Raw genomic sequence first — 14,552 nt, forward strand, 5'->3', positions numbered from 1 at the left:
GTCACATGACTCACTTTGGTAAGAACAGGGGCCCGGTGCACACGTACACGTTCTTGTTCCTCTTGGACAGGCCGCGGCAGGATTTCTCCAGGTTGTTCCAGGCATACTGATTAAGATTTGGGTTCTGGGAGAAGAGATAAAAAAAGATGCACAAGTGAATAACTACAGCAATGGACTACAACTGCCAGCATGTTAAGTTTTGCAACAGTTAGAGACCCTCCATTTTGGTGATTCCATAGTGCTACATACACCTACATGACTGAAGCCTGGTAATTTATACTTTATATCTTTCCAAAATGTTGTCAAAATGGATCTGCTGGGCGCTCATTGGGAAAGCTATAGACAGGAGGACAGGTATTGCCCCGTGTTATAGTAAGCCACACTTACTATAGGGGTAGTGCATGTGGGGACAAAATATTTTTTTCCCAAAGTTGTTAAATCCTTTCCTAGAAATGCGTTGCCAGATTTCCTATTGTCACATTTAGGCTATGTGCCCACGTAGCGTTTTTGTGGCCTCGAAAACACTTGTAAAACAGTGTGCCATGCAAAGCAATGTGAATTTGGATGTGTTGTGCACATGATGCGCTCATTAGCGCGCCGAATTCGCAAATCGTGTGACCATCAGCTGACTAAATTACGTCACCGCAGGTCCTGCCAGTACACCGCGGGACGCCGAAGAGAGAGGACGCCGTCGGGAGCAGACTGGAGAGGTGAGTATACAGGTTTTTTTATTTTTAACTAATAGATGCTGCATCGAAGTTGGTCACACAATATAAATCCATGCCGGTTGCATGGATTTATATTGTGTGACCAACTTGTCAAGCACTTTCCAAGTGATGCTCAAAATCGCTTGGAAAAGTGCTTGAAAAACGCTTCTACCTGGCAGAAACAACACATGTAAAAATCTGCATGCGTTTTTTCTGCCACAGATAGGCAAAAACACTCTGCATCAAATCTGCTACGTGGGCACATAGCCTTACCCCTTAAGGAGCGGAGCTGCAATACCAGAGAATGGCCACTACACAGTATATTGCGCATTTTTTAGTGTGAAGTTCAGGGGCACACACATACAGCAATCACGGGGTGCCTATAGGTTGCCATGGAGCCAGGGGCAAGCTGAGGGCCCCAATGCATACCGTGACGCTATTTCTATATAAAACACCCTGTGGCTGGCGTTCTTAGGAGACCCTGATTATTATTATTATTTTTTTTTTTACTAAATATTGTGGTATAAATCTAGGTGATCAGACACTCGCAGACTCAAGTCCCCAAAGGAGGACAAAAAAAAGTTTAAAAAAAATTATATATATATATGTATATGTTATATAGTACAGACCAAAAGTTTGGACACACCTCATTTAAAGATTTTTCTGTATTTTCATGACTTTGAAAATTGTACATTCACACTGAAGGCATCAAAACTATGAATTAACACATGTGGAATTATATATTTAACAAAAAAGTGCGAAACATCTGAAAATATGTCTTATATTCTAGGTTCTTCAAAGTAGCCACCTTTTGCTTTGATGACTGCTTTGCACACTCTTGGCATTCTCTTGATGAGCTTCAAGAGGTAGTCACCGGAAATGGTCTTCACTTCACAGGTGTGCCCTGTCAGGTTTAATAAGTGGGATTTCTTTCCTTATAAATGGGGTTGGGACCATCAGTTGTGTTGTGCAGAAGTCTGGTGGATACACAGCTGATAGTCCTACTGAATAGACTGTTAGCTGCTTTTTTCTTGCCATAATACAAATTCTAAGTAAAGAAAAACGAGTGGCCATCATTACTTTAAGAAATGAAGGTCAGTCAGTCCGAAAAACTGGGAAAACTTTGAAAGTGTCCCCAAGTGCAGTTGCAAAAACCCTCAAGCGTTACAAAGAAACTGGCTCACATGAGGACCGCCCCAGGAAAGGAAGACCAAGAGTCACCTCTGCTTCTGAGGATAAGTTTATCTGAGTCACCAGCCTCAGAAATCGCAGGTTAACAGCAGCTCAGATTAGAGACCAGGTCAATGCCACACAGAGTTCTAGCAGCAGTCACATCTCTTCAACAACTGTTAAGAGGAGACTTTGTGTAGCAGGACTTCATGGTAAAATAGCTGCTAGGAAACCACTGCTAAGGACAGGCAACAAGCAGAAGAGACTTGTTTGGGCTAAAGAACGCAAGGAATGGACATTAGACCAGTGGAAATCTGTGCTTTGGTCTGATGAGTCCAAATTTGAGATCTTTGGTTCCAACCACCGTGTCTTTGTGCGACGCAGAAAAGGTGAACGGATGGACTCTACATGCCTGGCTCCCACCGTGAAGCATGGAGGAGGTGTGATGCTGTGGGGGTGCTTTGCTGGTGACACTGTTGGGGATTTATTCAAAATTGAAGGCATACTGAACCAGCATGGCTACCACAGCATCTTGCAGCGGCATGCTATTCCATCCGGTTTGCGTTTAGTTGGACCATCATTTATTTTTCAACAGGACAATGACCCCAAACATACCTCCAGGCTGTGTAAGGGCTATTTGACCAAGAAGGAGAGTGATGGGGTGCTACGCCAGATGACCTGGCCTCCACAGTCACCAGACCTGAACCCAATCGAGATGGTTTGGGGTGAGCTGGACCGCAGAGTGAAGGCAAAAGGGCCAACAAGTGCTAAGCATCTCTGGGAACTCCTTCAAGATTGTTGGAAGACCATTTCCGGTGACTACCTCTTGAAGCTCATCAAGAGCATGCCAAGAGTGTGCAAAGCAGTCATCAAAGCAAAAGGTGGCTACTTTGAAGAACCTAGAATATAAGACATATTTTCAGTTGTTTCACACTTTTTTGTTAAGTATATAATTCCACATGTGTTAATTCATAGTTTTGATGCCTTCAGTGTGAATGTACAATTTTCAAAATCATGAAAATACAGAAAAATTTTTAAATGAGGTGAGTCCAAACTTTTGGCCTATAGTGTGTGTGTGTGTATATATATATATGTATAAATATTTTTTACCATTTAAACAAAAAAAATGGACCTAGAGATTCACGTTACTTGGTCATCGAGCAGTACAAATAGATGCTATAAAAAATAATTGTGTTTTTTAATTGCAATTTCACTGCACTTGGACTTTTTTCTTTACTACATTTATATGGTAAAGTTAAATTTGACAACTCATCCTACAATAAATACAAGCCCTCCTACAGTGATGTAGATGTAAAAAAAATAAGACTGTTGGAAGAAGAAAACGGTAAAAGAAACCCACCATATCTACTATCGACAATACTCAGGCATGCAGCCATCCCCTCGCAATATGATGGGTACTGCTACCAATATGAAGGTTCAACATGGCGGCTGTCACTGACAAGCCATGCCTCGTTCGTATTAAGGTGATGCGAACACATTATAGTCTGTTACGGCTGCAAGATCCGGACTCCTGTCAGTTAAAGCGTACCGCCACTATCGTGGTCCTGGAGCCTTTTTCTAAGTCACTTTATTAGAGGTGTTTGCTGTTAATCCGCAGCACCGACCTCTCTAGTCCGCGCTGCACTAACCTAGGCCGTGTCCTGCTCGGCTGCGTCTTCAGTGTGGAGCGAGCGTCATAGGATCTTACAGCGCTGGTTCAAACACTGAAGCCGGGAGCAAAGAGCGACAACCAGGACGCTGCCTACGTTAGTGCAGCACAGACTTGGGCGGTTGGTGCTGCTGATTAACAGAAAACACCTCTAATAGAGCGATCGGTTTTCTTTTGAAAGTGGAGGAACGCTTTGAGTGACCTGAAGTTACGGTTCGGTTCACTTGCTCTACAAGGTGACTGGGTCTGGATGCCAAAATGCATTTGAAAAAAATAGTTGGATCCAAAATGGCTGCCATGGTCACCACCCATCTGGAAAAGTTTTCCTGCTCCCATATAATAATGTGCTACAAACAGGAAGTTGATATCACGAACCATTCCCATTTTATTTAGGTGTAGCCATATAAATGGCCCACCTTGTACAATTCCCAGCATGCCTTTGCAGCTAATAGATTTCAACAGACACTAACCTGAGGGTACACATTGCTCAGTATGAATGTCTCGTCCATTGCCTTTTGGCTCCATCTGTGATTTGCCGCAGCTGCCAGATGCCCCCGGTCAAACCCACTGCCTCGGTAGTCAGAGTTGGTAGCCCGGTGATAGGGGTGCACAGAGTCGTCTTCTGTGAATTCAGAGTCTTGACGGTTGGCGCTGCCCTGTAACCGTTCACCATTGAGCTGCTCCAAAACCCAGGCTGGACCCCGAAGCCTGGGGTCATAGCTCAGGACATGGGACTGGCGAGTCTTCAGCTGACTCAACCCAGGTAAACCAAAACGGGCGATGCTGGAGGAAGGAGGCAGGGAGATAGACGAGGATGCCTCAACTATTAGAGGCTGGAGGATTTTAGGACCAGTGTCATCCTTTGGTTGTTTCCAGCTAGTCAGTCTTGCACCAAGTGCAACTCCGACTGCCAGGGAGGCCCCTGAAAGCAGAACACCGTGGGGTAGTCTCATCTTCCTGACCACTTCAACCTTCAAAGCCTGCACCCTAGGTCCATTCTGGGGACTTTCTGCAAGAGAAAAATCAGTGAATCTCCATTACAATCCTCTACTGCTTGGACAGACCTTATGCCAATGTATTGGGATGTACAGCAAAAAATGCTGCAGAGTATAAGAATGCTTTACAAACAGAAGTGTTAGAAATAAACTACCAACAATTAACAAAATACAACGTTAATGAGAAGAGAAATCCAAATCAAATCAATATTTGGTGACTGCTTTTTGCCTTTATCAGTTCTCTGTACACCTGCACGAAGTCAGGGATTTAGTAGGATTATAGTCAGGTGTATGAGAAACAAGTTACAGCAAATGGCTGATAAAGATCATCATCATTTTCATACTGTTATATGAAAAAGTTTGGGCACCCCTATTAATCTTAAGCTTAATGTTTTATAAAAATTGGTGTTTTTGCAACAGCTATTTCAGTTTGATATATGTAATAACTGTTGGACACAGTAATGTTTCTGCCTTGAAATGAGGTTTATTGTACTAACAGAAAATGTGCAATCTGCACTCAAACAAAATTTGACAGGTGCATAAGTATGGGCACCCTTATCATTTTCTTGTTTTAAATACTCCTACCTACTTTTTACTGACTTACTAAAGCACTTTTTTTGGTTTTGTAACCTCATTGAGCTTTGAACTTCATAGCCAGGTGTATGCAATCATGAGAAAAGCTACTTAAAGTGGCCACTTGCAAGTTGTTCTCCTGTTTGAATCTCCTCTGAAGAGTGGCATCATGGGCTCCTCAAAACAACTGTCAAATGATCTGAAAACAAAGATTATTCAACATAGTTGTTCAGGGGAAGGATACAAAAAGCTGTCTCAACGATTTAACCTGTCAGTTTCCACTGTGAGGAACATAGTAAGGAAATGGAAGAACACAGGGACAGTTCTTGTTAAGGCCAGAAGTGGCAGGCCAAGAAAAACATCAGAAAGGCAGAGAAGAAGAATGATGAGATCAGTCAAGGACAATCCTCAGACCACCTCCAGAGAGCTGCAGCATCAACTTGCTGCAGATGGTGTCACTGTGCATCGGTCAACTATACAACGCACTTTGCACAAGGAGAAGCTGTATGGGAGAGTGATGCGAAAGAAGCCGTTTCTACAAGCACGCCACAAACAGAGTCGGCTGAGGTATGCAAAAGCACATTTGGAGAAGCCAATTTCTTTTTGGAAGAAGGTCCTATGGACTGATGAAACCAAGATTGAGTTGTTTGGTCATACAAAAAGGCGTTATGCATGGCGGCAAAAAAACACAGCATTCCAAGAAAAACACTTGCTACCCACAGTAAAATTTGGTGGAGGTTCCATCATGCTTTGGGGCTGTGTGGCCAATGCCGGCACCGGGAATCTTGTTAAAGTTGAGGGACGCATGGATTCCACTCAGTATCAGCAGATTCTTGACAATAATGTTCAAGAATCAGTGACAAAGTTGAAGTTACGCAGGGGATGGATCTTTCAGCAAGACAATGATCCAAAACACCGCTCCAAATCTACTCAGGCATTCATGCAGAGGAACAATTACAATGTTCTGGAATGGCCATCCCAGTCCCCAGACCTGAATATCATTGAACATCTGTGAGATCATTCGAAGAGGGCTGTCCATGCTCGGCGACCATCAAACTTAACTGAACTGGAATTGTTTTGTAAAGAGGAATGGTCAAAAATACCTTCATCCAGGAACTCATTAAAAGCTACAGGAAGCGACTAGAGGCTGTTATTTTTGCAAAAGGAGGATCTACTAAATATTAATGTCACTTTTCTGGTGAGGTGCCCATACTTATGCACCTGTCACATTTTGTTTGAATGCAGATTGCACATTTTCTGTTAGTACAATAAACCTCATTTCAAGGCAGAAACATTACTGTGTCCAACAGTTATTACATATATCAAACTGAAATAGCTGTTGCAAAAACACCAATTTTTATAAAACAATAAGCTTAAGATTAATAGGGGTGCCCAAACTTTTTCATATAACTGTATGTAAGTTGAAACACAGTCATTAACAGAAACAGCTAGGGGGTGTAAAACTGGGTGAGGAACAAACTGTTCTACAAAGGTGAGGTTGTGAAAGACAGGTTCATGTCACCATTCCTACACCATGGAAAGACTGTTCACAGCAACAAGACACAAGGTAGTTATACTGCATCAGCAAGGTCTCTCCCAAGCAAACATATCAAAGCAGACTGGGGCTTTAATATGTGCTTCAAGCTCTTGTGAAGAAGCTGCAAGAAATGGGCAACACTGTGGACTGTAGACACAGAGGTCCGCCAAGGTAACTTAGTGCAGCAGATGAGAGACATGATGCTTACTTCTCTTCTAAATCAGAAGATGTCCAGCAGTGCCATCAGGAAAGAACAGGCAGCAACTAATGGGACCCTACACCCATGTACTGTCTAGCAAGTAGTAACATAGTCTTCCTTCAACCTTAAAAACTAAGTCCATCTAGTTCACCCCATAGCCTAACATGTTGATCCAGAGGAAGGCAAAAAAAAAACATGTGGCAAACACTAAGCTCCACATTGGGGAAATAAATTCCTTCCTGACTCCACATACGGCAATCAGACTTGTTCCCTGGATCAACGCCCTATCAAGGGATCTAGTATATATAACCTGTAATATTATACTTTTCAAGAAAGGCATCCATGCCCTTCTTAAATTTTAGTAGTGAATCAGTCATTACAACATCATGCGGCAGAGAGCTCCATAGTCTCACTGCTCTTACAGTAAAGAATCCGCGTCTGTGATTATGATTAAACCTTCTTTCCTCCAGATGTAGAAGATGCCCCCTTGTCCCCGTCTCAGGCCTCAGAGTAAAAAGATCAGTAGAAAGGTCTTTGTACTGTCCCACCATATACTTGTACATAGTAATAAGATCACCCCTAAGCCTTCGTTTTTCCACAGTAAATAACCCCAAGTGTAATAACCTGTCTTGGTATTGCAGACCCCCCAGTCCTCTAATAACCTTGGTCGCTCTTCTCTGCACCCGCTCTAGTTCAGCTATGTCTTTCTTATACACCGGAGACCAGAACTGTACACAGTATTCTAAGTGTGGTCGCACTAGTGACTTGTATAGAGGTAAAATGATGTTCTCCTCATGAGCATCTATGCCTCTTTTAATGCATCCCATTATTTTATTTGCCTTTGCAGCAGCAGCCTGACACTGGCCACCAAACGTGAGCTTGTCGTCCACCAATACACCCAGGTCTTTTTCAGTGACAGTTTTGCCCAGTGTTTTATAATTAAGCATATAATTATACATTTATTTCCTCTGCCCAAGTGCATTACCTTACATTTATCCCCATTAAAGCTCATTTGCCATTTATCAGCCCAAGCTTCTAGTTTACATAGATCCTCCTGTAATATAAAATTGTCCTCCTCTGTATTGATTACAAGTGGTCATCATGGAAGAATTGCGGCCATAAAATAAACCTTTTACATGGAAACAAAGCCAAAAGACTCAACTATGCAGGGGAACATAGGATCTAGGATGCAGAAAACTGTCAGCAGGAGCTCTGGACTAATGAAACAAAATGTGAAATATCTGACTGTAACAGAAGGCAGGATGGATTTGTTTCCACGCCTGCCTAAAACTTTTGCATAGTACTGTGTAATGGGTACAGCAAGTTACTAAGTGGCTCCAGGATGCTCGGATTGTGCTCTCTGTATATTAAAGGGTAGGGGATAATTTGCTGATCCCTGGAGGTGAGACCGCTGGGACCCCAGTGGTCCCAAGATGAAATACACACGCTCGACCTCCGCTATATTCACGGTCTATGGGACTGCGGGAAAAAAGGAGTACAGCACTTCACTATCTCTGACAGTCCCATACACCATGGACGGAGCGGCAGTCAAGCATGCTTCATTTAAGGTGGGGCTGCAGACCCCCAACGATCAGCAAGTTATTCCCTAGCAATACATGAGGGATAACTTGTTTTTGAATGACCCTTTAAAGGGGTCTCCTGCTTAGAAAACACCATGTGACATACCCTATTAGGGGCTAACAGATTGTGATCCCTAAATCCATAGGTCAGAGCAGAGCATGGATAGTAAAAGCCCCCCTGGCACTGAAGGACCCAACACTCTCTTGTAAAACGCAGTCAGCCCATTAGCCCATTGATTCTGTAGTACTATTGGTCCCACAATGCCCTGACCTGCCACCATGTGACTCTAATGCCCTTGATCTATCAGCAAGTGTTATTCCTGCAATTGCTACAATGTATCAGCAGCAGAGACATGCGGGACATGTCATAATCCAGGAGGGGGACAGTGTACAGCACAAGCACAGAGGAGACATTACTTACTGACTCCAGCAGCAAAGAGGGGAGACGCATGGAGAAGAGCAGAGCACAGGAAGAGGGGCCTCGGTAAGGGCACCGCACTACCACCCTGCGGTCACGTTCAGTATTACAGCTATGCAGTTCAGTGTGCACATTGGCGCCATCGTGTGGCAGAGTTACAGCATTTGCAACATGATATGAGATGGGCCAGACTTTACATGTTGAGAATTAAAGGTGGAAAAAGATTCAATTTATTAATGTATGTTTTTGCACAAGTAAATAGGTATTCCAGTTGGAAGAAGTTATCACCAATCCATGGGAAAGGTGAAAACTTCTAGACCAGATGGGGGTCTGGGACCTGCATGGAGCGCAGGATGGGGCACTTCTGGACTGGGCAGTCACTAGGGGCACTGCTTCTGGACTGGGCAATCACTAGGGGCACGGCTTCTGGACTGGGCAATCACTAGGGTCGCGGCTTCTGAATTGGGCAATCACTAGGGCACTACTTCTGAACTGGGCAATCACTAGGGCACTGCTTTTGGACTGGGCAGTCACTAGGGGCACTGCTTCTGGACTGGGCAATCACTAGGGGCACGGCTTCTGGACTGGGCAATCACTAGGGTCGCGGCTTCTGGACTGGGCAATCACTAGGGTCGCGGCTTCTGGACTGGGCAATCACTAGGGTCGCGGCTTGTGGACTGGGCAATCACTAGGGTCGCGGCTTCTGGACTGGGCAATCACTAGGGTCGCGGCTTCTGGACTGGGCAATCACTAGGGGCACTGCTTCTGGACTGGGCAGTCACTAGGGGCACAGCTTCTGGACTGGGCAGTCACTAGGGGCACAGCTTCTGGACTGGGCAATCACTAGGGGCACTACTTCTGGACAGGGCAATCACTAGGGCACTACTTCTGGACTGGGCAGTCACTAGGGGCACTGCTTCTGGACTCCGCAGTCACTAGGGGCACTGCTTCTGGACTGGGCAATCACTGGGGGCACTGCTTCTGGACTGGGCAATCACTAGGGGCACTGCTTCTGGACTGGGTAATCACTAGGGCACTGCTTCTGGACTGGGCAATCACTAGGGGCACTGCTTCTGGACTGGGCAATCACTATGGCACTACTTCTGGACAAGGCAATCACTAGGGCACTACTTCTGCACTGGGCAGTCACTAGGGGCACTGCTTCTGGACTGGGCAATCACTAGGGGCACTGCTTCTGGACTGGGCAATCACTAGGGGCACTGCTTCTGGACTGGGCAATCACTAGGGGCACTGCTTCTGGACTGGGCAATCACTAGGGCACTGCTTCTGGACTGGGCAATCACTAGGTTACTACTTCTGGACTGGGCAGTCACTAGGGGCACTGCTTCTGGACTGCGCAGTCACTAGGGGCACTACTTCTGGACTGGGCAATCACTGGGGGCACTACTTCTGGACTGGGCAGTCACTGGGGGCACTACTTCTGGACTGGGCAGTCACTGGGGGCAGTACTTCTGGACTGGGCAGTCACTGGGGGCAGTACTTCTGGACTGGGCAGTCACTGGGGGCACGGCTATTGGACTGGGCAATCACTAGGGGCACTGCTTCTGGACTGGGCAATCACTAGGGGCACTGCTTCTGGACTGGGCAATGACTAGGGCACTGCTTCTGGACTGGGCAATGACTAGGGCACTGCTTCTGGACTGGGCAATCACTAGGGGCACTGCTTCTGGACTGGGCAATCACTGGGGGCACTGCTTCGGGACTGGGCAATCACTAACGCACTGCTTCTGGACTGGGCAATCATTAGGGGCACTGCTTCTGGACTGGGCAGTCACTAGGGGCACTGCTTCTGGACTGGGCAATCATTAGGCCACTGCTTCTGGACTGGGCAAACACTAGGGGCACTACTTCTGAATTGGGCAATCACTAGGGCACTACTTCAGGACTGGTCAATCACTAGGGCACTGCTTTTGGACTGGGCAATCACTAGGGGCACTGCTTCTGGACTGGGCAATCACTAGGGCACTGCTTCTGGACAGGGAAATCACAAGAGCACTGCTTCTGGACTGGGAAATCACTAGGGGCACTGCTTCTGGACTGGGCAATCACAAGGGCACTACTTCTGGACAGGGCAATCACTAGGGGCACTGCTTCTGGACTGGGCAATCACTAGGGCACTACTTCTGGACAGGGCAATCACTGGGGGCACTGCTTCTGGACTGGGCAATCACTGGGGGCACTGCTTCTGGACTGGGCAATCACTAGGGCACTGCTTCTGGACTGGGCAATCACTAGGGTCACTGCTTCTGGACTGGGCAATCACAAGGGCACTACTTCTGGACAGGGCAATCACTAGGGGCACTGCTTCTGGACTGGGCAATCACTAAGGGCACTGCTTCTGGACTGGGCAGTCACTAGGGGCACTGCTTCTGGACTGGGCAATCACTAGGGGCACTGCTTCTGGACTGGGCAGTCACTAGGGGCACTGCTTCTGGACTGGGCAGTCACTAGGGGCACTGCTTCTGGACTGGGCAATCACTAGGGGCACAGCTTCTGGACTGGGCAATCACTAGGTGCACAGCTTCAGGACTGGGCAATCACTAGGGGCACAGCTTCTGGACTGGGCAGTCACTAGGGGCACAGCTTCTGGACTGGGCAATCACTAGGGGCACAGCTTCTGGACTGGGCAATCACTAGGGGCACAGCTTCTGGACTGGGCAATCACTAGGGGCACTGCTTCTGGATTGGGCAATCACTAGGGCACTGCTTCTGGACTGGGCAATCACTAGGGCACTGCTTTTGGACTGGGCAATCACTAGGGGCACTGCTTCTGGACTGGGCAATCACTAGGCCACGGCTTCTGGACAGGGAAATCACTAGGGGCGCGACTTCTGGACTGGGCAATCACTAGGGGCGCGGCTTCTGGACTGGGCAGTCACTAGAGGCGCGGCTTCTGGACTGGGCAGTCACTAGGGGCGCTGCTTCTGGACTGGGCAGTCACTAGGGGCGCTGCTTCTGGACTGGGCAGTCACTAGGGGCGCTGCTTCTGGACTGGGCAGTCACTAGGGGCACAGCTTCTGGACTGGGCAATCACTAGGGGCACTGCTTCTGGACTGGGCAATCACTGGGGGCACTGCTTCTGGACTGGGCAATCACTAGGGGCACTGCTTCTGGACCGGGCAATCACTAGGGGCGCTGCTTCTGGACCGGGCAGTCACTAGTGGTGCTGCTTCTGGACTGGGCAGTCACTAGGGGCGCTGCTTCTGGACTGGGCAGTCACTAGGGGCGCTGCTTCTGGACTGGGCAATCACTAGGGGCGCTGCTTCTGGACTGGGCAATCACTACGGGTGCTGCTTCTGGACTGGGCAATCACTAGGGGCACTGCTTCTGGACTGGGCAGTCACTAGGGCACTGCTTCTGGACTGGGCAGTCACTAGGGCACTGCTTCTGGACTGGGCAGTCACTAGGGTCACTGCTTCTGGACTGGGCAGTCACTAGGGTCACTGCTTCTGGACTGGGCAATCACTAGGGTCACTGCTTCTGGACTGGGCAATCACTAGGGTCACTGCTTCTGCACTGGGCAGTCACTAGGGGCACTGCTTCTGGACTGGGCAATCACTAGGGGCACTGCTTCTGGACTGGGCAATCACTAGGGGCACTGCTTCTGGACTGGGCAATCACTAGGGGCACTGCTTCTGGACTGGGCAGTCACTAGGGCACTGCTTCTGGACTGGGCAGTCACTAGGGCACTGCTTCTGGACTGGGCAGTCACTAGGGGCACTGCTTCTGGACTGGGCAGTCACTAGGGTCACTGCTTCTGGACTGGGCAATCACTAGGGTCACTGCTTCTGGACTGGGCAATCACTAGGGTCACTGCTTCTGCACTGGGCAGTCACTAGGGGCACTGCTTCTGGACTGGGCAATCACTAGGGGCACTGCTTCTGGACTGGGCAATCACTAGGGGCACTGCTTTTGGACTAGGCAATCACTAGGGCACTGCTTCTGGACTAGGCAATCACTAGGGCACTGCTTCTGCACTGGGCAGTCACTAGGGGCACTGCTTCTGGACTGGGCAATCACTAGGGGCACTGCTTCTGGACTGGGCAATCACTAGGGGCACTGCTTCTGGACTGGGCAATCACTAGGGGCACTGCTTCTGGACTGGGCAATCACTAGGGGCACTACTTCTGGACAGGGCAATCACTAGGGCACTACTTCTGGACTGGGCAGTCACTAGGGGCACTGCTTCTGGACTCCGCAGTCACTAGGGGCACTGCTTCTGGACTGGGCAATCACTGGGGGCACTGCTTCTGGACTGGGCAATCACTAGGGGCACTGCTTCTGGACTGGGTAATCACTAGGGCACTGCTTCTGGACTGGGCAATCACTAGGGGCACTGCTTCTGGACTGGGCAATCACTATGGCACTACTTCTGGACAAGGCAATCACTAGGGCACTACTTCTGCACTGGGCAGTCACTAGGGGCACTGCTTCTGGACTGGGCAATCACTAGGGGCACTGCTTCTGGACTGGGCAATCACTAGGGGCACTGCTTCTGGACTGGGCAATCACTAGGGGCACTGCTTCTGGACTGGGCAATCACTAGGGCACTGCTTCTGGACTGGGCAATCACTAGGTTACTACTTCTGGACTGGGCAGTCACTAGGGGCACTGCTTCTGGACTGCGCAGTCACTAGGGGCACTACTTCTGGACTGGGCAATCACTGGGGGCACTACTTCTGGACTGGGCAGTCACTGGGGGCACTACTTCTGGACTGGGCAGTCACTGGGGGCAGTACTTCTGGACTGGGCAGTCACTGGGGGCAGTACTTCTGGACTGGGCAGTCACTGGGGGCACGGCTATTGGACTGGGCAATCACTAGGGGCACTGCTTCTGGACTGGGCAATCACTAGGGGCACTGCTTCTGGACTGGGCAATGACTAGGGCACTGCTTCTGGACTGGGCAATGACTAGGGCACTGCTTCTGGACTGGGCAATCACTAGGGGCACTGCTTCTGGACTGGGCAATCACTGGGGGCACTGCTTCGGGACTGGGCAATCACTAAGGCACTGCTTCTGGACTGGGCAATCATTAGGGGCACTGCTTCTGGACTGGGCAGTCACTAGGGGCACTGCTTCTGGACTGGGCAATCATTAGGGCACTGCTTCTGGACTGGGCAAACACTAGGGGCACTACTTCTGAATTGGGCAATCACTAGGGCACTACTTCAGGACTGGGCAATCACTAGGGCACTGCTTTTGGACTGGGCAATCACTAGGGGCACTGCTTCTGGACTGGGCAATCACTAGGGCACTGCTTCTGGACAGGGAAATCACAAGAGCACTGCTTCTGGACTGGGAAATCACTAGGGGCACTGCTTCTGGACTGGGCAATCACAAGGGCACTACTTCTGGACAGGGCAATCACTAGGGGCACTGCTTCTGGACTGGGCAATCACTAGGGCACTACTTCTGGACAGGGAAATCACAAGAGCACTGCTTCTGGACTGGGCAATCACTGGGGGCACTGCTTCTGGACTGGGCAATCACTAGGGCACTGCTTCTGGACTGGGCAATCACTAGGGTCACTGCTTCTGGACTGGGCAATCACAAGGGCACTACTTCTGGACAGGGCAATCACTAGGGGCACTGCTTCTGGACTGGGCAATCACTAAGGGCACTGCTTCTGGACTGGGCAGTCACTAGGGGCACTGCTTCTGGACTGGGCAATCACTAGGGGCA

The 14,552-nt window shown here is 48.6% G+C and overlaps 1 protein-coding gene across 3 annotated transcripts in view; it reads right to left on the minus strand.

The window, feature by feature from the left end:
* ENDOG (endonuclease G) overlaps nucleotides 1–14,552 on the minus strand; it is a 31,817-nt gene that overhangs the window by 664 nt on the left and 16,601 nt on the right. For 2 of the 3 annotated variants that reach the window (XM_073640114.1, XM_073640115.1), the window contains exons 2-3: nucleotides 4,017–4,555; nucleotides 15–124 (exon numbers count right to left, since the gene is read on the minus strand). In XM_073640114.1, coding sequence (XP_073496215.1) covers nucleotides 15–124; nucleotides 4,017–4,499 — 593 coding nt within the window. In that variant the 5' untranslated portion in view covers nucleotides 4,500–4,555. Of the gene's footprint in view, nucleotides 1–14; nucleotides 125–4,016; nucleotides 4,556–8,851; nucleotides 8,957–14,552 lie in introns of those variants that run through there. The other variant, XM_073640112.1, reaches the window with a different exon arrangement.

The sequence above is a fragment of the Phyllobates terribilis genome, unplaced genomic scaffold (assembly GCF_046119375.1).
Source record: "Phyllobates terribilis strain yellow unplaced genomic scaffold, ASM4611937v1 Scaffold_7__3_contigs__length_470593459, whole genome shotgun sequence".
NCBI lineage: Eukaryota > Metazoa > Chordata > Amphibia > Anura > Dendrobatidae > Phyllobates > Phyllobates terribilis.